Source organism: Onychostruthus taczanowskii, unplaced genomic scaffold (genome assembly GCF_017590055.1).
Source record: "Onychostruthus taczanowskii isolate IOZ18803 unplaced genomic scaffold, ASM1759005v1 scaffold1, whole genome shotgun sequence".
NCBI classification, from domain to species: domain Eukaryota; kingdom Metazoa; phylum Chordata; class Aves; order Passeriformes; family Passeridae; genus Onychostruthus; species Onychostruthus taczanowskii.
This window is the reverse complement of record NW_024496525.1, coordinates 2,395,003-2,422,108: the sequence shown is the minus strand read 5'-3', so window position 1 is coordinate 2,422,108 and position 27,106 is coordinate 2,395,003. Positions and strand designations below refer to the sequence as shown.

The following is a 27,106-nucleotide window of genomic DNA, read 5'->3' as shown; positions in this document are numbered from 1 at the left end:
TTGCTACAGCACGATGCCAGGCAGGTCACTGTGACAAAGCCCAGAGCCAGGACCAGCTGCTACACTGAGAGGAGGTTTGAGGTCTCGCTGTATAGTTGGCATGTTAACCACACTGACCCCATTGCAGGGGCCATGTCAACCTGCAGAAGGGGAACTGGCAACACTGGGAAGCCCTTAACTGGTACAGTAAAAACTGACAGGCAGCACACAGTTTAGACATCAGCACCAACGCATGACCCTGACATACCATCACTGACATCCCAGCAGTCAGGCTACTGCCCAGTGCTGATGGTTTTAGCCCCAGTACTCTCCATTCTACTCCTAATTCTTGCATCCTATCCAAAAAGCTTACTGATGTAACAGGCAAATTGCAGTCTTTAGGAAAAAGTAGTGAACTGAATATGGATCAAGGGGAGTGTGGTGGTCCTAACCAGACTACTGTTCATCAAGTTAGCAATCTACATACACTGAAATGAGAAGGTGTAGGCTTCTGCTGAGTGTATCATCTAGCTCCAGGATAAACTCAGCCAGCTAATCCTAAAGTGACTCCCACTTGGCACCCTTGGAATTCCTAGGCAGACTGCTCATCATGACAGGAAGATGGTAACATGGAAGAACAGCCCTCTTCAGAAGAGCCAAATCTATACTACTTAATTTTTGTTTTAATTCTGTTTCCAGCCCAAGGCTCCTGCAACCTAGTATTTCTTCAGTTACTCACATAGGAGGCATTTAATACTTTCTTTCCTTCCTTGCAGCATGGTTGTAGCTGGCAGTATAGACAGCCCTACTTATTTCTTGTAGATGTGTCACTGCTGCTGCCACTTGACGAACATGTATGGATCTGAGATTACATTTTGATTTTTATTGAAATACAAAAAGTGCAAACTGTGAAATACAAGATTGGTGCAGATTAAAAGAAAATAAACAGTGTGAACTGTGAAAACCCAGGCCTGCACCTGATGAACAACAACAAAGAAGAAGGCAGGGAACACCAGCAACAAAAGCAAAGCCGAAATTTTTGCACAGGAGCCCCTGTGCATAAAAAAGGAAGCTGGGACCAATCTGGCCCTCAGCTCTCTCATGTTAGCACACAAGACATCTGGATGGCCCCAGACCCCCTGCACCACCCAGAAGCTCTGGTGTCAGTTCACAGCTTGGGCCAGGGAGTGATCAGAGGCCATTAAAGACAGCAGGAGGCTTAGCAGAGGGGAATGTTCTAGGTGCTAAAAGCAGGAGGTTGATGCAGAACAAGTACCCCCACAGGAAGAAATGGCTAATAGCTAACCTGACAGGTAAGCCAGGGAAGAGACCCTTGGGCAGCTCTATAGCAAGGAGAAAACCAACAGAGACCAGCACCTTAACTGTATACCACCCCCGACCTATACAAGGCAGAGAAACCCAGCCCAGCCAGCACCTTGCCCATGTGAGGAGGGAATTTAACCCCCTGGCTTTGGCAGGTGCAGGCTCTGGCAACCACCCACCTGACACAGGCTGCAGGCAGGCCCGGGCCAGTTCTTTCACAGGAGGAATATTTCAATACAAGGCATTCAGAGGAACAGACTGCAAAAGCAACCCTGGTTACTGTGCCTGCTCCAGGGCCCTCAGCAGCTCCAGCACAAGGAGTAGCAGAGGAAAGGGGATATTTACAGTGGGTCCCTTCCAGGATTTGCAAGCACTTTCCCACCATGAGCAGTAGTAGTTCCCTGAACACTCTCCAAATCTGCTCCCTGCAAGCACTGAACTGGAGCAGGTTTTTATCCCTGCCAGCAGGGGATGAACCAACCTCTATTTTGCTAAAAAAGGAAACGTCATTTCAAGAATTCACTAAAAAAAACAAACCAAAAAAAACCCAAAAAACCAACCTAAATCCCAAAAAAACCCTAAAATAAACCACCAAAGTTCAGCCAGAACTCAGATGCTTGCAGTATTCCCTCCACTTTCCCCATGGACAGGAGCTACTCCAGCACTGCTCCTCTGGCTACTGGGCAGGGAACAGTCCTTGCTGCTCTGCAAGGCCAGAACATGCCACCTTCCCCAGAGAGTGCATAGGGCCAGGCCTCATGCACACAGGCACTTGAATTCCAGGCTGCTGAGCTTGGGCATTTGTTCCAGAAGTTAACTGGGCTTGCCTTTCCTCTACAGAGATGAAGGTGAAGCCAGTGTCAGCTGCAGATACAGTCAGAGAACCAAGTCTTCTTCTCCCCCTACCAAAGCCTCCACAGAGCAGGATGCCTACAGGGAAAGAGGGGCTGCACTGGGCTCCCTCAGCCTCCATGGCCTGGCCCCTTAAACACTGGGGGAAGTACACCTCTCTCCACACTAGTCCACCACAGATTACTCCTCCACAGCACATCAGCCCTGCTAACTCACTCTAGAAGAGACCACAAGTGAAATTAGGAGCAGATTATCTCTCCCTCCAAAACATTTACTTAGCTACTGCTGTGAATTGTTCAGGATTAAACAATTCATATCCTGGCCAAACAGAGAAGGCTCCTATTCTTGGAAGAGGGAAACTTGAAGAAGTCAGCAGCCTGGTAGCCTCCATATGGCAAAGTCTCCTGGTATCTAGAAAGGATCAGATCCAGTCCTATCTTAGAACCTCTCTAGCTCAAAGTCTTAGTAATATTCACTTTCCTGCGCACTGTTCCCACCCACATGTTGGTGTACCTCCTCCAAGGCAGCTGCCTGGACCTGCACTGCCTTGCAGAGCTGCCTACATTTGCACCCATCCCCATTCCAGAGTTTAGCAAAAAGAGCAATCTCCTTAATTCCTGCAGCAGGTGCCACTTACTTTGAGTACACCAGGGGCACTGACCCTTGGTCAGTGTTTAAAGGCAGGCTAAAATATTATGAAAAAGCAGTTTCTCTTTAGCATCCAGTAGCTTTAAAAAAACAGTTCTGCTTGGTCCAAAAGATTTGTCCCTGAGGCCAGATGCAGCACGGAGGTCTGGCCCAGGCACACAGGGCACAAGATACAAAGGTAAATCACACCAGTGAAGTAAGGCTAGAAGCTCCCTCCTAAAACACAGACAGGCCCAGGCTGAGGAGAAGGATCTCTTTTAGCTCAGGTAATGGGAATGAGGCAATGCAAACCCAACAGAGATGCTGTGACAGTATCACAGCTGCCCCAGGGAGGTGCCAGGACCACCCCACTCTGAGCTTGCCTTGCAGAGAACATGATCTCTCCAGCTGTGCCCAGGGCATACAGGATGTCTCTGACCAGATCCCAGGGTGGAAAGTATGAACCCAGGAGGAGACACAGCAAAGGCCCTTGGCATGGAAGAGCTGTTCCCTCACAGCTTTGGCACAAGTGCTCAGCACCTGGGCAGAAATTTGTAATCCAGGCCTGGTACATTCCATGGTGAGGGTTAGCCCCAGTCCACAGACCTTCCATCAAGGCCATGCTCTCTGTTACACTGTGCTGGGAAAAGTTGTGCTCAAAAAGACAACTAACTAGTCAAGGCGGCCTGTGCCAGTCAGCACAGATAATTGTGCCAGAAGAGGCCTCGTGCTGCTGCCAGGACAGATGGTGATCCTCATGGTATTCAGCAGCTCAGTGCCACCAGGGCACTTGCTCCTGCCATTCAGACTCACCAGCTGTCAAAGGGTCACAGCTGGCCTGTATGCACAGCCAAGCCTGGCATGAACCTTCCCAGCCAGGCTGGAAGTGCTGCTGGAGGGACAAACACACCTGAGCTGGATAACTACAGAGGCAAGTCACCCACTGCAGTCCAGCAAATACTCAATAGTACCTGGAGTGGGTGACCCCAGAGGGGCTGGGCTTTGGGCTAAACTCACCTTCATTGTTATGGAGTCTGACAGCCCATTGCCATGAGCCTGTCCTTCACCTGCCTGCCAAAAGCAGCGGGTCTAGAGTGGTGTTTGCAAGTGCAGGACATGCTGCTACCTGAAGCACAAGGGCTCCTGCTGCTCCCTTCCCTGCTTTAGGTGTCTCTGGGGAAAGGCAGGATGCATGCTCAGTGCTGAGAAATGGCACTCACAGTAAGAATGTCTTCATCATAAAACCCAGCAACCCCACCCTAGCCCAAACAGCCCAGCTGAGGCAAGGAGGGGTGAGCTCGGGCTATTGGGAGCTTGAACAAAAAGATCTGAGCTGAGGAAGGGACCAGGAGGGCAGAAAAACTGCACATAAGGGAAGGAGGAAAAGAAGGCAGGTCATCTGAGAGGGCAGAAGACTGGTGATGAGCACTGGAGGAGCTGCGCAGGTGGGTTAGGACTCCGGTCTCAGCAGCTGGGAGACCAGCTCCCCTGCCCATCCAGAGCTGCAGGTCTCCTGCTCACTTACTTGCACACTTTCACCATCATCTCCACAGCCCTCACTCTGCTCATCACCCAGAAGATCAGTGGTCCCTTTGTACTGGAGACAGCTTGGTCACAGCTCCAAGACAAAGAAGGGGAAAGGTGGGCACAGTGTGCAGGTGTGGGCTGGCCTGGATTCAGGCCTCCGCAGCCTCAAACAGCTCCTTCTGGTGGTCCAGCAGGAATTTGGTAAAGGTATTGATGGGATTGATGGCTTTTAGAGTGATGGCCACATCTTTGGCCCAGAGCAAATTTGGGCCAAACACAACTGCCAGGTTGGTGTTTGTCATCTTGTTTCTGTCGCTGTGAGCAGAGACCTATGTGGGAAGGGAAAGAGACGACTGTGAATCCTACAGAATAGCACAGCAGCTGCCTACCCTTCCCAGAGACAGAGAAAATAAGAAGAGAAAAGCTGACCAGGCTATATCGTAACAACAGGATCAAGAGTACTGTCAGATAATATCTCTACAAGTCCAGATCACCACTCATGATCTTCCCCCTTACTTGAATGGCCATGCAGTGGCTTTCTTGGCAGCAGGAAGTACTTTAAAGCAGATGTGAGACCCCTCTTCTACTCAGCTACTTTGTAGCTCTACCTCCACCCTGGGGAGCTTCCAGCCTCCCTGGTACAGACCACACAGGCTGTATGCCTGCACTTTTTAGACTGAAGGCCTGGCTGTACCTCTCAGGGTTACGACAAGCAAATGCTTAGGCTAGTGCTCACCTGCACCAGAAAGGCTGTCAGTAAACGGAGCACTTGGTAGTTTTCTTCCGGCAAATCCTGGAGGGTTTTGCGAACAACTTCCACACGTTTCACCTCCTCCACACCTAAAAATCAAGAGAGACAGGACAATCCTCAGCATCCATCCTGATGAAGGCCCTGCTGGCAGTCACAAAGTATCCCATGCATGTCTCCACTAAGACATCTTTGCCCTTAGCCAGTGCAACGTTTAGGGAGTAGCACTTGTTACAACTCACTCTGGAAGCTGACAACATGGCTGTAGAGGCCAAAAGTGAGGAGGGGCTCAGGTAGCTCCCTCAAGAAGGTCTTGAGAATCACAGCAGGGAGGTGGACATCTTCATACTCCTGGAAATCTACAGGTACACCTGAGAAAGTAGAGCAGAGACTCAGTGCTCACTGGCCAAAGCAGCACCTCCTCCAGACAAAGGACAGGAGATGATGGCCACAGTCTGAAACTAAGGAAGAGGTATTTCAAAAAACACAGAATCCTGAAGTAACACATTTTCTAGCAGAGTAGAAAAATATGTCCCAAAATCATATACAAAGCAGTGCTGAATCCAGCACTACATTTTTAGAAGTCATCAAATGAAACATGACTAAGTTTCATCCTGGTCATCTTAAGTCCCTTAAGTATAACCAGAGTAACATGGCATATCTCACCCCAAGAAACAGGGAAAATTTCAGGAAAAAAAAGGATAATAAGGGGAATATGAGTGGGAAGGAATATGCTTTCCACACAGCAGAAGTACCAGATACTTCTCCCTTGCAATTCAGCTCATACCCCAAGATGAGGCCTCACCTACAGACCTATCAAAGAAGGAGAAAATCCATGATGGACTAGTTCCTACACAGTTGCAGTTGCACAGCAGTAATCAGGGAATGAGAGGGGCTCTGATGTGCTTGGGCACTTACCCATATTGTATTTTTGCTGGACCTCTTTGACAACCTGTGTATTTGCTGATCTCCGGAAAATGCCCTCTGTATCAAGAGCTGCGAAGTGACAGCAGATGGAGAAGAAAAAAATCAGCCATGTGAGAATCTCTAAAAATGCTGGCCTTAACAATTATAAATCCATGCTGTGGGGAATTCAGACAGATATCAACAAGTCCCTTTTTTAGAGTACAACAATTCTTTCTGCTTCCACTATCAGACAAAGGATACAAGGGGCATTTGGCTACTTTTACACAAGTGGGAACACAGACTCCTAAAATAAGGAGGTCTCCTAAGCCCTCCACAATCTCACTTGAAGGCTAACTCACCTAGTTCAGGCTTTACACCCTATTCTAGACTGCTGTTCTTCTTTATCTTACCACAGTATTGATGGCTTGATGGACAGAACAGAGGTCACCCATATGGGACTGCAGCGTCCCCAAACACTTACCATGCTCCCGCAAGTGAGCAATGGTGTCTCTGACCACCAGAGGAACAGGAGACTGATCAGGGCTCTTCTCCCTGAGACTGCACCAAGAAACAACAAGTTACATACGACTGGCACACAGGAATGGTCCTGCCCTACATGCACCCTCCAACTCTTGAATTTACCACACAAGCTGTACTACGTATGATCTTGCTATCCCCATCCCTGGTTCAGCCATTATTCTGGCCTTCTATCCTCTTCACCCATCATGTTACATCATTCACTGGAGCAACTGCAAGGTCATTACTAGACCATAGGAATGTTTTTCCATCCTCTGTAAAAATCTCAACCTGTATACGCCAGGGCAAAGGGTTTCCCAGAAGGCAAGGATGCTAGTTATGCATCAGGTGAAAAGGGTTACGCTTCCTTTTTCCTTCCCCATAGGAGCAAGGGCAGAAAGAAGCTGACATGAGAAAAAAAATTTTGGCCACCACATTCCTGTAACCAAAGATTTATCAACAAAATGGCCGTCAGGGAAAAACCTCATGATGCCAAGGTGCTCGCTGGCACCCTCACATTCGATTGTCCAGAGCACTCGATAGCTGGGAGGTGCTCACCCCTCCCAGGCTGCTAACGAGCTCAGGCACCACGGCACCATGGCAAACACCATCTGGAAATTTTGCACTGAAGCTGGGGAATGTGTTCCCAGACTGCCTCAGAGGATGTGTCTAGCTACACAGTACTGGCTCCTCCTCATTCCCCAGGGAGGCAAAACCACACTCAGAGTTAAAAATACCTTCAACACTTACTCAGTATCACCAGCCCTTGCCAGTGTCTGTGTTTGCCTTTGTCACTAGGAATGAATACTACAAGGCTGAACAGAGGTGGTTTTAAAACAGAATTTATGATTTGGAAAACAACTAAAAAACAAATCTGCAGTGCTGCTCAAAGTAGCATAGTCCTAAAGAGAACCCTGTCAGCCTCCTACAGACTTCTTTTGCTTAAAAGGAAGTTTCTAGTGTCATAAAGCTGTCCCCATGGCTCTTCTTTTGCTCCTCCCTTAGTGACCCTAAATTGCAAAAATAATCTAACCCAGAGATCAAGAGGGTGGAATTGAACTGAGTTAGTCAGGATCTGGACACAAGCACAGAGTTCCTCAGGAAAATGATTAAAGTTTAGCAGGAAGTCTGAACTGCCAGAAATTTCTCAGCCATTTTCTGCTGTTGTTCAGTAATAAATACAGTGTCCTCATACCAAACAAGTCAGGGCAAAAGCAACACAGTCCAGAAATACTCACTGCTGTAGGGAGACTCCAAACTGCTGGTTTGGCAGTGGTGGGCGTGGGGGTGTTGGCTTCTGGGGCACTTGCAAAGGTTTCTGCAGGGATCTCAGGTATTCATCATACCTACAGCAAAAAACAGACTAGTAAAAACGCACTCCACCTCCCAGAAAGTGCACGAACCCAGCACTGCACACCCACTGGTAGCAGCACCAGACTAGTACAGTCAATTACACCTATGCAAAACCACCACGGGCAGCTCTGGAGCACAAGAACAAACATCTGGTTGCCAGAAAAAAAAAAAGCAGGGAGAAAAGGAGTATCTATCTGTAATCAAGAGGTGGAGTAGCTGAGTAAGAGCGTGGGCAGGAGGCCAGGACAGCACTGCTTGTGATGAGACAGATGCATATGTGGGTGTGGGACAGGGAAGCAATCTGGTAGGACTGAGATTATGGAAACTTTGGGAAGCCTCAAAGACAAGCTGAGCAGTGCAGAATGAGCTAAGCAGGTGCCCAGACGACAGCAGATGCACACCATGAGCTCCAGGTCAGTGTTAAGTCAGTATCTTGCAGAAAGTGCCCAGGGAGTGAGTGGGAGATGCAGGATTGGTTCTCCATTGCAGGAGGATTTTTAACTCAAAGACAGAACTGGGGACTGGGGCCAAGGACACAGGAAGGAATACAGAGAGAAACCAGTCTTGAAGGCAGTGTGTCAGCACACCCTGCAAAACCTGAGTGGAACAATCTCTTCCTTCTCTTGCCACTCTTTACAAAAGGTCCCCTCTCACAGACCCCTAAGCAAGGGGGAGACAGACAGTATTCTCACTTTAGTACTTGGCTTGGGATCCCCAACTGTTCCAGCTTCACATACTCCTCCAGCTCACTAAGGTAATTCACATAAAAAATCTTTCGTCCAAATTTAAAGCTGAAAAACAAGAGAAAGGTAGATATGTGAGGAATTGGGAAATCCAGTAACAGAACTGACTTCTTACAGAAAAGGAGAGCAGAGGGCTGCAAGAAACATCAGTGGGGCAAAGGGTAGGTATAGCTGAGCAGCAGAGATGTCACCCACATAGCTCTCCCACTCCATCTATTTTACCAGGAGCTGCAAAGACTTTCCAAGATACATTAGAAGCCCTAGCAGCAGCAGGCTCCCTCAAATGGTGGATTTCTCCTTCCTGTGTTCAGCAGTAGGCTCGAGAAGATTTTACTCCCAATTATTTCATAGATTTATTATTTCAGTATCACAATAAATTAAATATTTGAGTTACAGAGCCTGCAACTTTTTACTTCTACTTGGCTGGAGAGAAAAGGAGTAGCACAGAGCTGCAAACTCTGTAGGTTCCTAAAGAGGTATTTCTGGTGTGTGAGCATTTCTGAGCTCAGAAGTAGGAGGAGACAGAAAAAGGTGAGAGACTCCAGGATAGGCTTGGCAGCCTGGGCTCAGTTTGTGCCCCTCTGAGAAGGCCCCATTGTTCCCCTGAAGTGTGAACATGCAGGTGAGCCTCCAATAGTGCTTCCTTCCTACCTGATCAGAGGCTTGAAGAGTATCAGGAGGGTCTTGATGAACATGGTTGGGTGCACAATATACAAGGCTTTGATGTTTTTCTTGTACCTGTCAAGAGAAGCCCAGTAATGACAAGCTGCACTTTAAGCAGAGGAACCAACCTTTCCACAAGATTAAGGCTCCAGGGTTGCTTCATGCCTTTTGCACTGGGCCTCACCACACCCCAGCACTCATGGCCTCTGCTCTCCCATGCTCTGTAGCTGTAGGCATGCTACCCTGTATTCCAAGATTCATCTAAAACCAGTGAGCAGCCTACCCAGGAACCTACAATTATACTGTGGGGCTGACACACTTGCACCAGGTCCTGGGTTTGCTGCTTGCCCATTGGTTTAAAGGATGTAACTACAGAAGGAGCTGTTTAACCTATGATTCAGTGTGTATTTATCAACAATCCACCTCCTTAAGCAGGAGAGTAAGTGACAGTAAATGATGATCACCAAGTTACACAGCGGGGCTGGGGAAGATCCTCTATGTTAGGCTACAGAACAGCACATAACATCCTTGCTTGCTGCAGCTTTACTCACTTGCGATCAAATTCCCTGTAGGCATCCCGCAACCAGCTCAGGGATGGCTTGTTCTCACTGGTCAGGCCATGGTGCAGGTACACCAGAGTGTAGTCACTCTCCACGTACTGGTCCAGTGTGAATTTCAGGTACCTGAGAAGAAAGAACTGATGGACTCGCATTGTGCTGTGCTACAGAGAGGCTATTCCTCCCCTTGGGACTCTTTTTGTGTGCCATAACAGAGGATTTGCATCTCCAGCAATGGAGGTAAGCACTTGGGAGGACATGTCCAGCTAAAGAAGCTACTGCAGATGGATCTGTCCCCAGGAATCCAGCAGCTGAGAATTAGGTCAGATTTAGGAAATTAGCAGCAACCTACTAAGACTCTACTTACCCCAGCAGTTTCACGTGATCTAGTTGATGACTTGGGGGCATCCTGCAGGCACTGAACAAAATTACTTTTCTTCCATATTTGTCATCACCTGCAGATGAAATGCCAGAGATTACAGGGAGTTAAGGACTTCATTGTGGTATTGGCAGCAAGTGGTAAAGAAAGAATGAGAAACCATCGTAACAAGGCACAGCTGCCAGCAATGCTAAATCTGATTTTCAGCAGTTATCATGGGCCTAATGTGGAAGCAGAAACCTGAACACCAAGGGCCTGGCAAGTCAACAATGAGAATCAAAACAGATTCCCCGCTCCAGCCCTGAATGGAGATGAAGGACTGGAAACCAGAATGCCTCGGGGCACATAGGGATGGAGCCAAGTACAGAGCAGAGTGCTCAGAGTATTAATCCTGCAAAACTGTGCCTGGGCATTGTTCCTGATGCACACATGTCCAGGGAGGCATAGGGAAAACTGCCCCTCACCTGCACAATAACTCCTTCCACCCTGCACACAGTCCACACTAACTTCTAATAGTCTGGTGCATCTGTTTATTGCTTCACCTGGAGCTTAGCTCTGCACACAGAACACAGGCCATTTCATATCCTGGAAACAAAAGACATCCTAGAAAAAGAGCAGTTCCAGACAAGAACTCTTCTGGATGAATTCCAGATGATTTCTCATCTTTCCAAAGAAAAGTCTCTTCTACAGATGGGCCAAGCAGGGCTGCCGGATTCTCCAGAAGGATTGTAGAATAAGCTCTTCACCGCTTCCTAGATTTTCCATCCACAGAGAGATTTTTCCAGCCTGAGACAGAAGGAGCTGCAAAGTGCAGCACGACAAAGCATTCTTTGTAAAAGCCATGCAGAAAACAGTCCCCATCACACTGGAGCCAAATAACCCATAAAGCACCATCATGTCATGGAGGACACTCCCAGCCACCACTTGAGGCTTCAGAGACAACAAGCCAAGGTTTCCCCAAAGCAAGTCTTCAACCATCAGTGGACTTCTGCCAGCAGAGATCTCAGCCCCGTGAACAAAGTCCAAGCAGACACCAAGCATGGCCAAGCTTAGGAGACATGCTGGGGAATAGAGAGATTTGCATAAGTGAGAACCAGGTCACAAATCCTGCAGACATACAGAGTTTGAGGGAAAGTCTGAATCTGTCCCAGACACAACATCCAATCCATTTCCACAAAGATGACTTCTTTTTAGCAGCAATGGAGATTAAATGGTTCCTTTAGTATTAAGGGTAAAAGTCTTCCCATCTTTTTAGCTACTCACCCTGCTCTGAAACCTGTTTTCTTGACAAGCAGAGAGTGCAACAGTGAATGGGGCTGTTGAGGCTATACTCAACAATACCCTCCATACTCCCGTATGGTAAACCATCTCACACGGACCCAGCACAGAAAAGCAGCAAGGATCACTACTTATGCAGGACTGACCCGTAATACATCATTCCTCTTGAAATGCATCATTTTCCCAGCATTGATTTATAATATTCATGCAGCCATTTTCTCCCCTACGCAGAGGCTCTGGTCCTCAACTACCACTTGGCTACGCTTGCCACGCAGCAACTGAGGTCTCAGAACAGCAAACCTGATATTTCTGGGAATGCTGTTAGTAGCAGATGACCACTTGGTGCTACAAATAGCAGCCAGAGAATTCATACACACCAGCCATGACATTAAGATGCCACCAGCCCCCTTTTGTCCCCATCTTGTCAAAACAGATTCTCTTGCTACTTTGTTCATTTTTATTTTCACCTTGCAAGTCCCATTTTCAAGTCACCAGACAACACAGAATTTACTGATGCACACAAGGCAGAAATTCTACCAAAGCTAAGGACACTGCAGCAGCACTAGGTAGGACCAGGAAAGGGGCGGCACAGGCCATCACACTGACATTCACATGCGGAGATCGGGGCAGCTGGGGAGGACGCATGACCTGGAATGCAGGACTAGGAGAGTGATGCAAGGCTCATCTGGAACAACCGGGTACAGTCACAGCCAGGCCACAAGACCAACACCACACCGCATATCCCATGGTAGCCCACTCTCTGCCTACCCCAGAGTTTCTTGATAGCTCGTTGTGAGCTTTAGGGCCAGGTCTAATGTAATTGAGCTGTCTAAAAGACTAAGTGCAGGTGACAAAGTCCTGGGCAAGGAACATGGCATATTGTGATCCTTCGCATCGGTCTTGTGAGACTCATATGTCTCTATCTGAAGGACAAAGGGTCCTGCCTGTATAAAGCACCAAGAAGATGCAGCATTTGAGAATCTGTTGAGTTTTATAGTCATGAAAGAGAATGGTCAGAAAGACAACAGATCTTCGCAGATCACATGTAGCTCTAAGCTAAATTCAGAACAGATGACCTTCAGTTAACTGAGGCTGCATTTCACACCAGAGTGGATGGTCTGAGGGCCAGATGCAGACTTCAAGTTTAATTAAGGCAGGCCTCCGTGGTGTGCAGCACAGTGGGTGGCCATACACTCAGCTCGGGCTTCTGGGCACTGATTATCAGACCTGACAAATCACAATTCCAGAACAACATACCTTAAATAGCTTTCTCTGAAATGACATAAAAGCCTACAGCAAGGCCTATGCAATGTCTACAGAATTGTTCCTTACATAGTCTGGGATCGCTGGTAAAGAATAAACAGACAATCTATGATTCTTTCAAAGGGGAGATGGCATGTATTCCCTGGACAATTTCCAGGACCAAGTACATCAAAAGATAATCTACAGTGCCCAGGATGACTGAAAAAGGAGTGGCCTGCTTTGCCTTCCCAATCAGAATGAATTTATGCATGAGACCTACAAAGGAACCAGCGTGCACTCTTCTGAATTCTGGGTTTTGCTCCAGTTTCATCACACTGAGCTCAGCCTGTCAACACAGAAACTTTCAAAACCATCAACTGCCAATCTTGTTTCTACCTGACATATATCTGACCAGTCTGCTTGCTCCAGACATGACAAAATAAAAAATTCAGCACCAAAGCTGAACAATTAGTTGCTCCAATTTATAAACAAGAACCTAAAGCCCATTCCATGCATTCTTGTTGGAGGAAACTACCTTCAGGTGGCCCCTCTGCCTCCTACAGAACAGATTCTTATCAGGTTTGATCTTTCCCAGATGCTCCACCTCTTGTACTATTTGCTTTCCTGTTTGCAGTATTAATCTTATGTATCTATATCTGCAGTTATTTGGAATTGCAAACAAGGGGTGAAAACAAGGTCTTCACCCCTTGTTTGCAATTCCAAATAGCTGAAGTTTCCACTGAACACAACTACAGATCATGAAGTAATCACTTGGCTTCTCGGGCTGCCTTCTATCCCTCCCAGATGAGGAATGCTCAGTAGCTAACAACAAACCAATAATGAATTATATACCATCAGTACTCAGAGAACACCTCGACTTAAATATTTTCAATGTACACTGGAATTAAACTACCTCCCTGAAGGATGTGATTCAGATTATTTTGCTTTTAACAACAAAGAGCAAGACAGTAGCCAATATCTAAAGCCAGACAAGACAGATGCTCCTCTAAAGAGACACGAACGTGTAGCACTGATGGACCTAAGTCCCTGAATATTTTTATGGAACTTTAAAGGCCTGAACTGTGTTTTTCTTCTCACTTGAAAAGCAGCATGTCCAGGGCACTTCTAAGACAAGGGGCAAGGAAAATCACTGCTGTGTTTCCAAGCCATGAGTGCAAGGCCAAACTTCTAAAAGGGCTGAAATTAAAATACTGAGGCAAATGTTTCAGATTGAAACCTGCAGCAATATGAACATATCACAGCAGAAATTCACACCAAGATGGCAGTAATGTCCCAAGACAGGGCATTAAATGAATTTACACAGCCAACATAGAAAATACATACTTGGCATGCAAATCCTGTTATTTACTATTTCTAGGTAAACAGAAACATATCCATTACATATCCTGAAATATATATCCTTTAGCATTTATGTCATGATTTGAGGCAGCCTAACTGCAGTCTCGAGATTGCTCATTCCTACCTTCAACAGGTTGCCTCAGTTAGGTGCCCATCTTGTTGAAAGATTCATATGGGAATATCCTAGTACTTTGATACTGAGACAATGCAGACGGATAAAACTTGCCACCAAAAGGTAACGTTACTGCTAAAACAGCAAAGTTAACAGAGTTGAGGGGCAAGGAAAGAGCACCACTACAGAATACTGGAATATTACTACACAAGTTTCACAAAGCTTAGCATGTTTAATCAGATCCACTCTGAGTAAAAAATCTGTCAAATGTAATTTCATTTCAATTAGCTGTGCTAAGCTTATGGCACAGCTGGGAAACGTTTAAGCATAGTAGATTTTAGTTGCCTATTGAATTCCCAAGTGGATTTAGCCCTGAAGGAAAAGAAGGTAAGCAGATCAAAGCAGAAGTATTTTAATACATGATTCATCCACCTTGATATTCCCAATATCCAAACACTGCCAGAATCAGAAAGCCTTATGAAGTGAATATAGCTTTAACTGATACAAAATATACTAGAGGGTCAGATTAAAGAATGCAGAATGGGAGGATGTCTGAGAGCATAGAAAAAGGGGGAGAAGACTCACATAACGAGGAAATGAGAATCAGCATTTCCATGAATTGTGTGAAGGTCTTAGCAGTAAGAATTTCACACCAATAGAAGTTTTCATGTACATTGAGAAGCATGAAAGCACCAGCAGCCAAATTATTGAGACTTAGGACTGAAGTCCGGAGAGTATTAACAAATGCTCAGCAAGCCCAGGGCAGTCAAGCATAGCTTTGGGCAAACAAGTTACCAGAACATAACATGTCTGCAGCCAAATGGAGAAGAAATAGATAACAGTTGCTTTCAGATGGAGAATCCATTTTAAGTGCCAGCTGCTTAGCACATGAGTGCAGCAGCAGATAATGTGAAAGAATAGGAAGCAATCCTAGAACGAACTTCCAAACCACAAAAGATAACAGGATGAACTGGAGTTCAAACTGAACTGGTCCAAGCAGGCCACCACCATGACAGGACAGGAACAGGATTTACATTGAGACCCATGAGCCCCGAAGAGCCCAAAGTAAAGCCCACACGCCCAATTTGGTCCAGATGATTCTGCTGTGCCTGAGGCAGAGGTGCAGCCCTCAGACAACAATTTTGTGCAGCCTTTGGATTCCTGAAAAATTGCCAGTGCAGCCCAAGGCTGAGCAAAGTTTGGGCTCCCCTGAGACAGTCCAGCTACAGGCCATGGTCATGCTAAAGGAATACCATGATCTACAGAACCAAATGTTAGTGCCACAAAAAATCTACCTACCTGGATGGGCCCCATCAAGTGCACCCTGGTCTGGAGGAACAGAAAAAAAGTTATAGCAAGCCAAGCTTTGCACCGTTTCCCAGAAAGTAATCATGAGGGTAAAGTCTGAGAGCCTAGCCAGATTGCCACTGGGATGCATTTAGCTGCTGTCTTACAGGATTCAGCCTCCTTCCATTTCATCTTTCCCCCATGCTCCTCTGCAAAAACAATTAAAGGCAACAACAGCAAGCCTTGATTCCCAAATCTCCTTTTTGAATTTGTGACTAACTGTATAATCAAATTTCTTGCCCTTACTGTTACACTTCCTCTGCCACCAAAATGGTAACTGCTGTACTGCCACTTTTAAAAGTGTTAATTGCAATTAATTCTGAAGTCCTCTGAACAACTTCAGAAGTGTACAGAGAATGGCATCATACATATGAATAACACATCCCACACCCATAACTTTTTTTTTCATGATTAGTAGGTTCTGAGTAAAAAAACTGAACTGTCAATTCGAATTTCAAAAAGGTTCCTATAGTTTATGAAGCCATTTTATTATCAGACCCAGCCCCTTTCCATGACTCTCACAGCTATATTCTCAACAGACCCACATGAGCCTATCAAGACAGGAGCCTTTGCAGAGCAGAGCTCTAGGAAGAAATTCTCCATTCTCTTAGCCTCCCTTATAAACTTAAAATTCCTTAGATAGTCTCCCTTCCCTTGACCTTGCATATTAAAATATGGTGCACAAGCTGGGCTTGCTTTGGATGGACTCAATTCTATAGAAGCAATTCACACTTTTTTATCACACAAAATATTCTTAAACAAATGAACAAATAAAAAAGTTAAAAGCTGGAAACTACATCCAAAAGCAGCAGAAATGCAGGCAAGTCTCTACTAATGGAGCCAGTAACAATGTACCATGCCTGAAGGGAAAAGGACCCTCGTTACCCTTTGCTAATAGACCTTTGCTGAGTCCATTAGCCACCAAAGACACCCTGCAACACATCTTCAACACAAGTTTTGTCTGCCACATCTACCTCTGCCTGCTTAGAGAAACAGCTGCTGGTGCTCCGAGATTGATTTTACCTCCCCATGTCAATCACCAACACCTACAGCAAATCATCAGCACCAGCTACAGCTTTGGCACCTGCAGTCATGTTTGTTGGGTGGGTTTGGTACCAGATTCACCAATGAAAACAGATTTACTGCTGGAATTGCAGCTTCAATCCAGTAACACAAAAGAAAGTACACTCATAGTTCTCCACCTTGTTTTCCCACTTCAGTTACAGGTCTTACACGTATTGGTATCACAGCTTTTCTGCAAGGACAGCACCACAGATTGACAAACAATGGTGTGATGCAGCAGATTCCCCACACAAACCAGCAGAAACATGTTTTGAGCTCCAACAAAGTTTTGAAATCACTGGGCAGGGATTACATAGCTGGAGTATATAGTGACAGCCACTTTCCTGACCACTGATACACTACCTTCTACCCTCCATGGTAGTGAGAAATGTATATGCCAATATATGTTATCCCAAAAGAAAGCAAGGAAGTTATTGTGTAAAATGGGAATGCTGATGAACCTCATAGCCACAGTTCTGCATATTGACCATAAAGAAGAGACCAGTATTTCAGACTGGGCAGCAGAATGAGGAAGGAACACCTTGCCAGAGCTGACAAGAGATCTGCTCTTCCTACACAGCCACAGGTTTCCAGCATGAATTGCCATCTCCAGAAACCTCCTTTAGACTATTATTAAATACCTGCCTTAGTTTTGCAATTCAGCCTGCGCTAAATTCAAGGCCAAGACTATGTCACGTCTAGTCTGCCTCAACCCCCAAGAAGATGGAAGCAGCACCTTTGCCATGTAAGAACTGGCAGGAGAACACAGAAACTCTCAACACAACAGAAACTTGGGATAGCTCCTTAACAGCCCTCAACCAGGAGCTTGTGTTTCCTCCAAATGCTATGTGACGTAAGCAAGGAAAAAAATCACACTTTGCAGAAGTGGACTGTGCAATGAAATCAAGCCTCCCCTCTTTCAGCTTCAGGCCATGTGTAAAGAAGAATTTCACTGCTACAGTGCTCACAAAAAGAGGCACTCGGAGTCAAGAAGAATAAAACCACACAGAGACCTGTCCAGGGCCTGCGCAAAACGCTCATAAACACACCCTTTAAGGCAGGTCTGAAAGGACCAGCAGAACACCAACATCTTCCTTCAGAAAAGCATCGAGTCCCAGAACCAAAAGAATGTTTCCTTAAACTAAAATACTGTGATTCCTAACAATAACTCCAGTTCTGAAAACTCCCTCAGGACTGTGGCCCGGATGCCTTTTGCTGTCATCTTTGTGTAACACACCACCACATGGGACAGCAGTGACATGCCTGCTCCTTTCCCATGGACAGCCTCTTCCCACAAGATCCTAGTCCCCAGAAGAGACAGGAGCATAGGGCACAAAGGAGAGTCTCCATGAAACTGCTGCACTATTTTTAAATGAAAAACAAACTCCAAAATCTTATTTTCCTAGGAAATTCTGCAAAATGTTTTTCAGTACTTTCCCCTCTTAGGTCAGATAGACAGACTTTTCAAATCCAGCATGCCTTGGACTGAATTAAGGTCAGCTAGAAAACGAGTGTGCTAACTTTTTGCCATCACAACTGGGCTTTTATTAAGTTATCAACACCGTGCACACATCCAGCAAGAAGCAATTACTTTTCTGACCACACAGGATAACGCTGGGATCGTGGAGTTCAGCCTGAGGATGGGAACCAGCCTTCTGCTTTTGTCTCGAAATAGCATCATCATCCCAGAACATATTTTAGGGCACACAGGAACATAGTTAGCCACAAGCTTTCTGCTCTGAGCTGCAGAACAGTGAAGGACATGGGACAGAAAGCTAAAGAATCAATAGACCGGATAAAACTATCCTTGATCTGCTGCCATTTGCTAATATTTACAAGAGATGTAGAGTAATTTTGTTTCAGGCTCAGCATAGCCAGTTCATTGCACCTGGAGCTGCTGACAAACACAATTTGTCAGCAGAGCCACATCTGAACAGTTTCATATTAATTCTCCAGTGAGATTTTTATTCTCCAGGCTACCCCTAATAGGATTTTTCCAGACTTTCCCGGATTGTTTGCCTCCAACAACAATCCAGAAAAGACTACCCTGTCTGATACTCTGCACAGTTAAAATTCTCAATTACTCACCACAAAAAAAATTTAACAGCTTCCCCAGAACCAATATTACAAGTGAGACCTCTTTGATCAACTTCCTAAATTCTCCTTTCAGGAGATGAGAAACCAGCAAGTCTCAAACCTACACAGCAGCAAATCCTCTATCTGGATCTGTGCTCCAAGATCTCCCAGTGCCAAGGAAGGCATCACACCACATGCCATGTGTGGGACCATCACATGCTTTCAGACACATCAGCTACCGGTGAAAACTGGCCAGCAAGAGCCAAGAACAGAAGCTTCTCTGAGCTGTTTCTGCACTACACAGAGACACTGCAGGCACACAGAGCTCACTAGGAATACAAATTTAAACCACAACAGGGAAAGAGTTCAGAATGCAGGCACGGCTCTCAGTCAGCCACCATCCCACCCCGGAATCCTTTCAGGAAGCTGGCTAATTCTTCATTAGCTACCCTATACCGTGTCAAATGGCCAAATGGCTACATTCCAAGAGCCACTGACACACACGTCCATTGGAGTGATACTCCATTCAGAGAGCTTGTCAAAGAAAAAGTCATGTTACCATGGAACAGAAATCCCTCAGAAAGAGTGGTGTTTATCTCAGGAGGTAGCAAAGTATATCCTTGGTATGGGCTGACATTCCAGTCTTATCAATGTCTCTGATCTAAACTCTGCTAAGCACTTTGTCTGAAGCTTAGCCTAAAGTGAACAGCTGTTATCATTTAACTCAGCCTTTCCCAGAGTCCTCAAACACCAGTGACCTGTGCCGTTCACATTCCAAATATTCTGGCTATTACCACTGAAATGGTGGAGTCCACACAACTGTCCCTTTCCAGTTTCAGCAGCAGAGACTAGGGTGCAGATAAACCCTATAAACCCGAGTCCTGAAACTCTAGCCTCATGGAAAAGGAGCTTAGCAACACTTTTGTACATGAAAACACTTCTGGCAAATCTATAAGGCATAATAGCCCAAATGTCAAACACCTGGCCTGTCAAACTGAGCAGGAAAACAATAAACAACAATGTTTTGAGTCTTCCATTATAATTTTGTTCCACAAAAGATGGAACATGAGAGATCAGGAAAAAGAAAGCTCATTTGAGAAAACTGCCCAGAAAAGAATGACATCAAGACAACTCTTACCAAAGTAAGTGCCTGAAACTCTTTCCATTGTGGTCAAACTCTGCTGCAGAACAACCCTGAATCAGGAGGACTCCAGCTTGTGCCTCTGCATCCTTGACAATTCACATGTGGGGCAGGGACCAAGGTACAGAAAGATGGCAGTAGGAGGGGTAGGAGGTGGCAGCAGGAGGGGTAGGAGGTGGCTATAGTCAAGCAGGAAGTATGAATCAAATCACAACGACTTGTAGAAGTACTTCTTTTTTTAAAAAACATGGAACACAAGACAAACTGGCCTTACCCTTCACTCAGGCTCACCACAGCAACCTAAAAAATACTCCAAAATTCTTTCTCATGGAGGTCCCAGCAGTATATCACCAAGGGTTAGCATAAATAAAATAATACGGACAAGAAAACACAAAGAAAATCCAAATGCTTGTGACTCTGAATGAACAGGTCTTTCCTTGCAGTGGAACACAGGCCTATTCCCCCTAATTCAGATTTCTGTACATGCTATTTCTGGACAGGATGGCAAGCTCTGGTCATTCAGATATGAGTGATGCCACCTATTGTGGATTACTCAGTCAGCTGAGGACCTTACAGCTGTATTGCTTAACTTCATAACTTCTGCAGCATTATCAAGCAAAAACCATTTTGTGCTCAGGATGTAGTAAAGAGGCATATCTAAAACAATTCAGCAAAAGCAACTGAGTTCTGACAATAATATAATCAAGTCAGTAAGAGCCAAGAAAAAACCCAAGTTTAGCTAAAGTCAGTGGATAATTACACACATCACAAACATTCAAGAAGTTTGGTGTTCTTTCTGTGCCACCTGTCATTGCCACTTGGGCTTGGCAAACAGCAGATGTCCCCAGAGCCCTATGAGAAAAGTCCTTCCTCAGCCCAGTTGCAAAGACATCAAAGGAGAAAACAGGAAGGTTCCTACCTGCTACTTCCACAATGTGGTGCCTGGCGATATCATAGTAGGGATCATCCCACTGCAGGTGAGTGACAGGCTCAGGGGAGCCTTTGGAGTCATCTGAACAAAGTACAAGAAACAAGCAATCAGAAGAAGGGATCTGGAGCACACTGGCAAGTACAGAAAGATAGAGATAGAAGAAAAAATGGCACTTCTACATGGGAGGGACTAATGTATGCAACTATACACCTTGAAAATCCACTTTTGAAATTCTGAGTGGACAAGAGCAGCAATGACTTCAGAAGAGTCCTCTCAGTCCAGTGTGATCCATATGTGTCCCTCAGAATGTACACTCTCTCAAAAAAATGTTCAGATATGTCACAAATATTCACAAACACAAAACCCAAGGACACCATCATGGCTTTTTAGGAAAGGAGGATCTTAACATAGTCCCTTGATGGATGGTCACACTATATATCCTTGAGCTAATTTTCCTGACCTCTCTGCTTCTAGTTCACAGCACAGGATTTCAGAGCAACAACTCAGATCTCCAGCCCCACCTCCCAGATGGAGACCACTTGAGACCACCAGTTTGAGACCATTCCAGTCCAGAAGGCCAAACTCTCCTGCAAGAGACCATAATGAAGCATACTCAAAGATTTACAGCACATCTATTCTGTTGGCACCAAAATGCAGTCAGGCACAGGACTGAGAAGAGATTATTTACAGCAGCTGGCTCTGCACTTTTCAGTGCTGTTCAATACTGAGGCTGATTCACTTGGGTGTGTACAAGTTTAATGTGTCTATAAAGCTTTTAAATGGAGCTGGGGCTCTCTGTATATGTAGATATGACCACAATGCTGCAAGACAAACAACTGCTTTTTGGCCAAAACCCAGATCCCAAACAAGCAGGATACTTACCTGATTTGGGAAAAGCAGGGACTTCATCTGATGGCCAGTTCTTATCATCTATGGAGGTCAGTTTGAGCTGGCTGAGGGACTGGTTGGTATCATCCAAGTTCAGGTCATCCTGAAGCTCCGAGAGTGGGTCTGTAGCCATGGTCCCCAAATACCGCAGCTTATTTCGCTGTGTCTAAAACACAGACTGCAGAGATTGTTAGGTGAGACACAGAGATCACAAATCTACCTCCCTACAGACACACTTCCTCTTCTCACTGATCTTCCCCCAATACTCCCTTATCCTTACTTATCCAGAGACTGTGTCCCCTCCCCCTTAATACAAGCAGAAATTCCTCCTCCTCCTCCTCCTCGCCAGAGGCTCAACATGTCAGATTCTTTCATGGCAATTGCTATCAAAGGCCATCAAGAGCTGTACCAACCCTCTCAAGGAGTCTCTGCTTGCCCAGAGCTCTGGTTCTCTGGGCAGAATAGTTTTTCTCTCCTGAAACAGAAGCAGCACCAGGACTCCGCAGAAGGCGACAGGCTGCACCAGCCCCTGCCTGATACACTCCCTGTATGGCCCTGAGCTCCCCCTCCCTCTGAAGGGCTGGCACAAAGCCCGGCTGTTTCCACAGTTGGCCCAGTGCTGGAAGCTTTCCCAAGAATCACCCCCCCCCCACTTCCCCATAATGGAGAACCAGAGCTCTCAACAACACTGAAGTGGGTGCTTCAGTGTGTTTCGAGCTGAACAGAGAAGTGAGCAGCTCCTTAAAACAGGAATGTTTTAGGCGGAGCTAGTAAAACAGGGAGAATAATACACATACAATCCTCATCTCCTTTCAGCATCACCCAGTAAATCCTTTCTCCTACATAATAGCTAGCAGCAAGGAATCATCTCTTTCATTTAAAGCCATACTGCCTGAATTGAGTATTTTTCACCCAGCATGCAATAAGCAGACCAAAGAATAAAGAGGGTCCAAGAAACAGCTCAGTGCATTTGCTGTTGTTTGCAAATATTTCTCACTCTCATCTGAAGCAGAAGATACATTAAAGCTGGGACTGAGCTAGCACAGCATACAAGACCTCCAAAGATTACCAACTCTTAGGGACAATCCTTGGGAAGCAGCTGCTATCCTCTGAATTCAGTCTCCTGGAAGTGAGCAAGGAAACATTAAAAAGGACAATTAAGTAGATCTGGACTGCTCACACAGACCACGTGCACAGTAATTCAGTGGTCAGCAGGCAGCAAGCCAAGAGGAACTGTAGAAAAATCAAGTGACACCTTGCATCAGCAAGAGTCTCTATAACATTGTTTCACAGTGATGTTTGTGCTTATTTTGCTTTATGAGGAGAGCAAAGGGTTCAAAGATGATCTGAGGAGGCACAACACCTTAGTGTGAAAAGTATATTCACAGTAAAGCTATTTCCTGTAGCAGAATGGAGAGGGGGCAACAATGTTTTGCATCTTCCACCCCTAGAGCTTGAAAACATATATTCATCCAAAGAAAACAATGAAACAGTTACTCAGACTGAGCACAGGGGACAAAACCTGTGAGAGACTGAGCTCTGGAAGGTGTCATGTCCATGGTCAGGTCTATACTTGCCACCAAGCTTGGGGATGCATTTTGAGAGCACGGGAAAATGCATATTCAGTGGTCCTCTTCTCCCTTTGGACCATTCCAAGCTTATTATTTACTTCCTGTCCTCCCTTATCTGCTACTCACCAGTTTACAACCAGTTTTCACCTCTCTGGGGCTTCCAAAGGACTGGAAGCTATTACTAATCAAATGCAATGTTTCCCAAAATATGAAAGATCATGGCATATACAGAGAGCAGGTCATCAAGACAGCACATCAGACACACAGAATGCCACCACTGCAGCCATGCAAAGATCCAAGCAAAATTATTTTCCCTTCCCTCTAACCAGGGATGCCAGAGCTGCCTGACCTCTTCTGATCTCAACAGGGCAAGGAGCAAGAAACCAGGTTCCCTAGCACCGTGAGCTCATGCTGGAACCACGCAGCAGTGGAGCCAAGGGACAGGACTCCCCACTCCCAGCAGCTGATCTGATTTCTATGGTAACAGCAGGCACAGACTCCTATGACTCAGCGTGCTTTAAGCGTTTCCCACAGGAGCTCAGCAGCCCCAAAAGCCAGTGCTTCATGCTGAGGAAGCATCCATGGCTCCCCAGGACAGCCTCTCAGCATTCACAGCGCTCAGGGACTTCCCAGCCCTAGTGGGGACAGAGGACCCACATTTGACTGCTGCCATCCACTGACATGCCTTTCATGGGAGATTCTTGGGGACGCCCAGTAGCAACCACTTCCCCAAAGCCAAGTCCTGAAACACTTGGGGACCAAATCCAAATCCCCCCACAGAGCAGTGATGGTACTGCCACAGGGTCAGCAAGTCACCGCTTGTCCCTACACTCACCACTTGCCTTCACAGTCAACTTGCAGCACTTGTCCAGAGACAACTCTGGGGGATTTCCCTGAGGCATAAAATTCATCTTAGTGTGGCACCATGTGGAAGAAGGAATTTGTTAGCAGGATCCACGCTGCAAAAAGAGCCCAGTGGATAGTGCTCTGGCCTCCTCCCTTGGAAAAACAGACAAGTTTCTCCAGATACCTTCATGCAGTTTTCACAGCCAGCTCCATTCCTTGACTGTAGGTTACTGCTCCATGGTGTTAATGGAAGCAGGATCCAGAGCAGACCTCTTAGATTTCAGATCCTTCTTGTGAACCATACTGTAATACCCAGAGAGCCACAGAAGGTTTTGCAGATTTTTCTCCAGCCCTTTCCCAACATACAAAAGGCAAAAGCACAGGATCTCACATCAGATAACCATAGAGCAGTTTAGGACATGAAATCCTCTGAATGCTTGGGAGCTAGCAGGCTCTGAGAAGGAGAGAACTGGAGTTAGCATGTAAGACACAAATTGAGGATCTTCATGTAAGGATACACATTTCACTTTCCAATAGTGCAGCTGCATGAGATGCTTCCCTGTGTACTCAAAAATGATCCCTAAGGATCTGTCATTAAACAGAAAATCCATATGCACCATGGTGATATAGCTGTTAAAAAGAGTAAAGTGTTTGTTAAAAACATTTCATGTGTTTTAACAATAAAAGAGAATTTCAACAGATTTAATTCAGTTTTAAAACTGCATCTGTTTTACATAAATGTCATGATAAGATGCAAGTGGTACACTCCATATAGCAAATAATCAGAAAAATTACATACCTAGATTTTGAAAAACAAAAATTCTAGCCAAAGATTTAAAACCTAAAGAATCACACATGGCAGCAGAAGCATTTACTTACTGCCAGGCTCTAAAAAGCCAACTGTTACCTTTTTTTTCCAAGTATTTAAGTATGTTTTCTGCAAGTGCACTACACCTGAACACTTGCTGTGTAATAAAAATTAGCTTGTCTACATATAAGGGACATATGATGGAGAACAGCACACTCCACTGAAGGAGAGAACTCAGACCATTAAAATACAATTTTCACACAAATTCTGGAATTCTGAGGGTTCCTTATATAAGATCCAGAATTTACCCAGGGAAGACCATTCACATTATATCCAGGAAATCCTGGTAGCTGCTGTTCAAGAAAACTATTTTTTCCTGCAATTTCAGTTTCACTGTTTTTCTATCACTTATTTCTAAGCTACACCTGCTTGGTAGTTTCCTTTTCCTGTTTCTCTTCCAGATGTACTATTAGTTCAGAAGTGAATTACACTTCAAAATACGTCCATGCATATATTACCACACCCTGGAGCTGTACATACAATAAAGAATTACACAAGCAAAGTGGCCTCTTCTTCCATGCAAGACAAACAAGCAATGGTCAGATGCAACACAGTCCTGGTACTGCGATTATTTTTATGACCCTGCTGCCATCCACACCTCCTCTCCGTCTCAGCCTATTTGCACAGATGTCTCTTTTTCTGTACACATCAATCAAGGCCCTGCATTTTGCTAGTGTTAAAAACAAGCAAGTTGAAAGAAAAGGGAGCAGTTACTCAGCAGCAGACCTTCAGGGTACTCACATGCATGAATGAGGTCCAGAACCAAGACTCACCCACAAAGCCCACCCCTTGCCTTCCCTCACATCAAGACTGATGATACCACCGAGGGCATCTCTATGCTGGTACTACCCTGAAAGAATGTAGAGGTCAAGGGCCAGACCTTGTCCTGGCTCACCATGACCAGTAAACTCAGGACAGACACACCACTACTCAGGGAAGCCCTTTGGTCCTTCATTATTCCAACAGCTTTTTAATTGAGCTGAGCAGCCTTCCTTCTCATCTCAATCCGTTTGCTGAAGGCTACCTCCGTGCCTGCTGGAAATCCACTCTAGCGAGCAGTCAGCTTCCCCCTACTGGTTCTCTGCAGGGTCTGAGGGCAAAAGTGCTGAACTCTCCAAGCGTCCTCTCCGGAGCTGCTGCACGAAGTACAGCAGCTGCTCTCAGTGCCGTGCAGGACCCACCCAGGACTCACATGTGAGGGAGGCAGCGGGGCACACACAGCCCTGCGCGGGCTGCACCCCTCCACCATACAGCTGCTGTCTCCCGTTCCCTTCGACTCATGTCCTAGGAGACCCCTGAGCGACCTCCAGATTGCTTACGAGACTCGCGAACTTACTATTTACACTGTTACAACAAAGGTCCCCTAGTACGCTCCAACTGCCTGAAGGCAGGACAAGCACCAGCCCCCGCTGCTGGGCACCGCGATTAATGGCAGCCAGCCCCAGCGCCAGCCCCGCCGCAGCCGCCGAGGTGGGAGCAGCCAGCAGCAGGCCCGGTGGCGCCGCTCCGGCGGTCCTGCACCGCCTGCCCCGATCAGCGGCGGCCAGGACACCGCGGGCTGCCGGCCCGGCTCTCCCCGCCCAGGTGCCCGCGGCGCTTCACCAGCCGCGCTCTTCCCGCCAGGCGCGCACCGCGGACGAACCGCGCCGCTCCCTCACACAGGGCGAGCCCGGCAACACCCGGGCGGAGCGCTCGGGGCTCCGGGCCCAGCCCCGGCCCGTTCAGCCTCAGCCCCAGCCCTCAGCCCAGCCGCCGGGCCGCTCCCCCGCCCCAGCAGCAAGAGGACAGGCCGCCGGCCCCGCTGCTGCGGGCAGAGCCCGGCCGCGCTCCCCGGGCACCCCTCGCCGCCCCGCCGCTGCCGGTACCTGCCGCCGNNGGGGGATCCCGCCCCGCCCCGCCCGCTGCCGGCCGCCGTCCGGGCGCGTCCGCCGCTTCCTCGCAGCGTTCCGCCGGCACGGAGCGCCTGAGGCCGAGGGGGCGGCTGCGGAGGCGCGGGGGACCCGAGCCAGCCCCGCCGCAGACCCCTCGTAGGTGCGAGCCGAGGCCCAGAGTGGATGGGATGAGCGGCCCGGCCTTCCCGAGCGTCGGGTGTGCGCCCTCCAGCCCTGCGGGACGGTGGTCCGGACCGTGCGTCGCTTTTAGGAGCTGCCAGCCGAGAAAAGAGCGTGTCGCCCTGTTTTATGCCAGTCGTGACAATACGTCCTAGAAATAC

General features: G+C 46.7%; 1 protein-coding gene across 4 annotated transcripts; it reads right to left on the bottom strand.

The window, feature by feature from the left end:
* Positions 1-847: 847 nt before the first annotated feature.
* ARHGAP1 (Rho GTPase activating protein 1) lies at positions 848-26,331 on the bottom strand. 4 transcript variants are annotated; one of them, XM_041427967.1, is made up of 13 exons: positions 26,231-26,331; positions 21,604-21,787; positions 20,710-20,802; positions 10,162-10,249; positions 9,789-9,920; positions 9,226-9,312; positions 8,524-8,622; positions 7,717-7,824; positions 6,444-6,520; positions 5,975-6,052; positions 5,299-5,427; positions 5,045-5,148; positions 848-4,637 (listed from the first exon to the last, which is right to left on the bottom strand). In XM_041427967.1, exons 2-13 carry the CDS (start codon positions 21,740-21,742, stop codon positions 4,458-4,460), a joined length of 1,314 nt encoding a protein of 437 aa, XP_041283901.1. In that variant the 5' UTR covers positions 21,743-21,787; positions 26,231-26,331; the 3' UTR covers positions 848-4,457. The 4 variants fall into 4 exon arrangements, with proteins under 4 accessions (XP_041283901.1, XP_041283891.1, XP_041283910.1 ...); XM_041427957.1 differs by lacking the exon at positions 26,231-26,331 and adding an exon at positions 22,679-22,728; XM_041427976.1 differs by lacking the exon at positions 26,231-26,331 and adding an exon at positions 22,683-22,699.
* Positions 26,332-27,106: the final 775 nt, after the last annotated feature.

What these genes read in the sequence shown, in the direction of transcription:
- ARHGAP1 (XM_041427967.1), bottom strand. Translation starts at nt 21,742, where the DNA reads ATGGCTACAGACCCACTCTCGGAGCTTCAGGATGACCTGAACTTGGAT. An exon ending in ATCCCAAGCCAAGTACTAAA is followed by an intron (nt 7,825 to 8,523) that starts GTGAGAATACTG and finishes TTTTTGCTGTAG; the next exon opens with GTATGATGAATACCTGAGAT. An exon ending in CCATGTTGTCAGCTTCCAGA is followed by an intron (nt 5,149 to 5,298) that starts GTGAGTTGTAAC and finishes CTTGATTTTTAG; the next exon opens with GTGTGGAGGAGGTGAAACGT.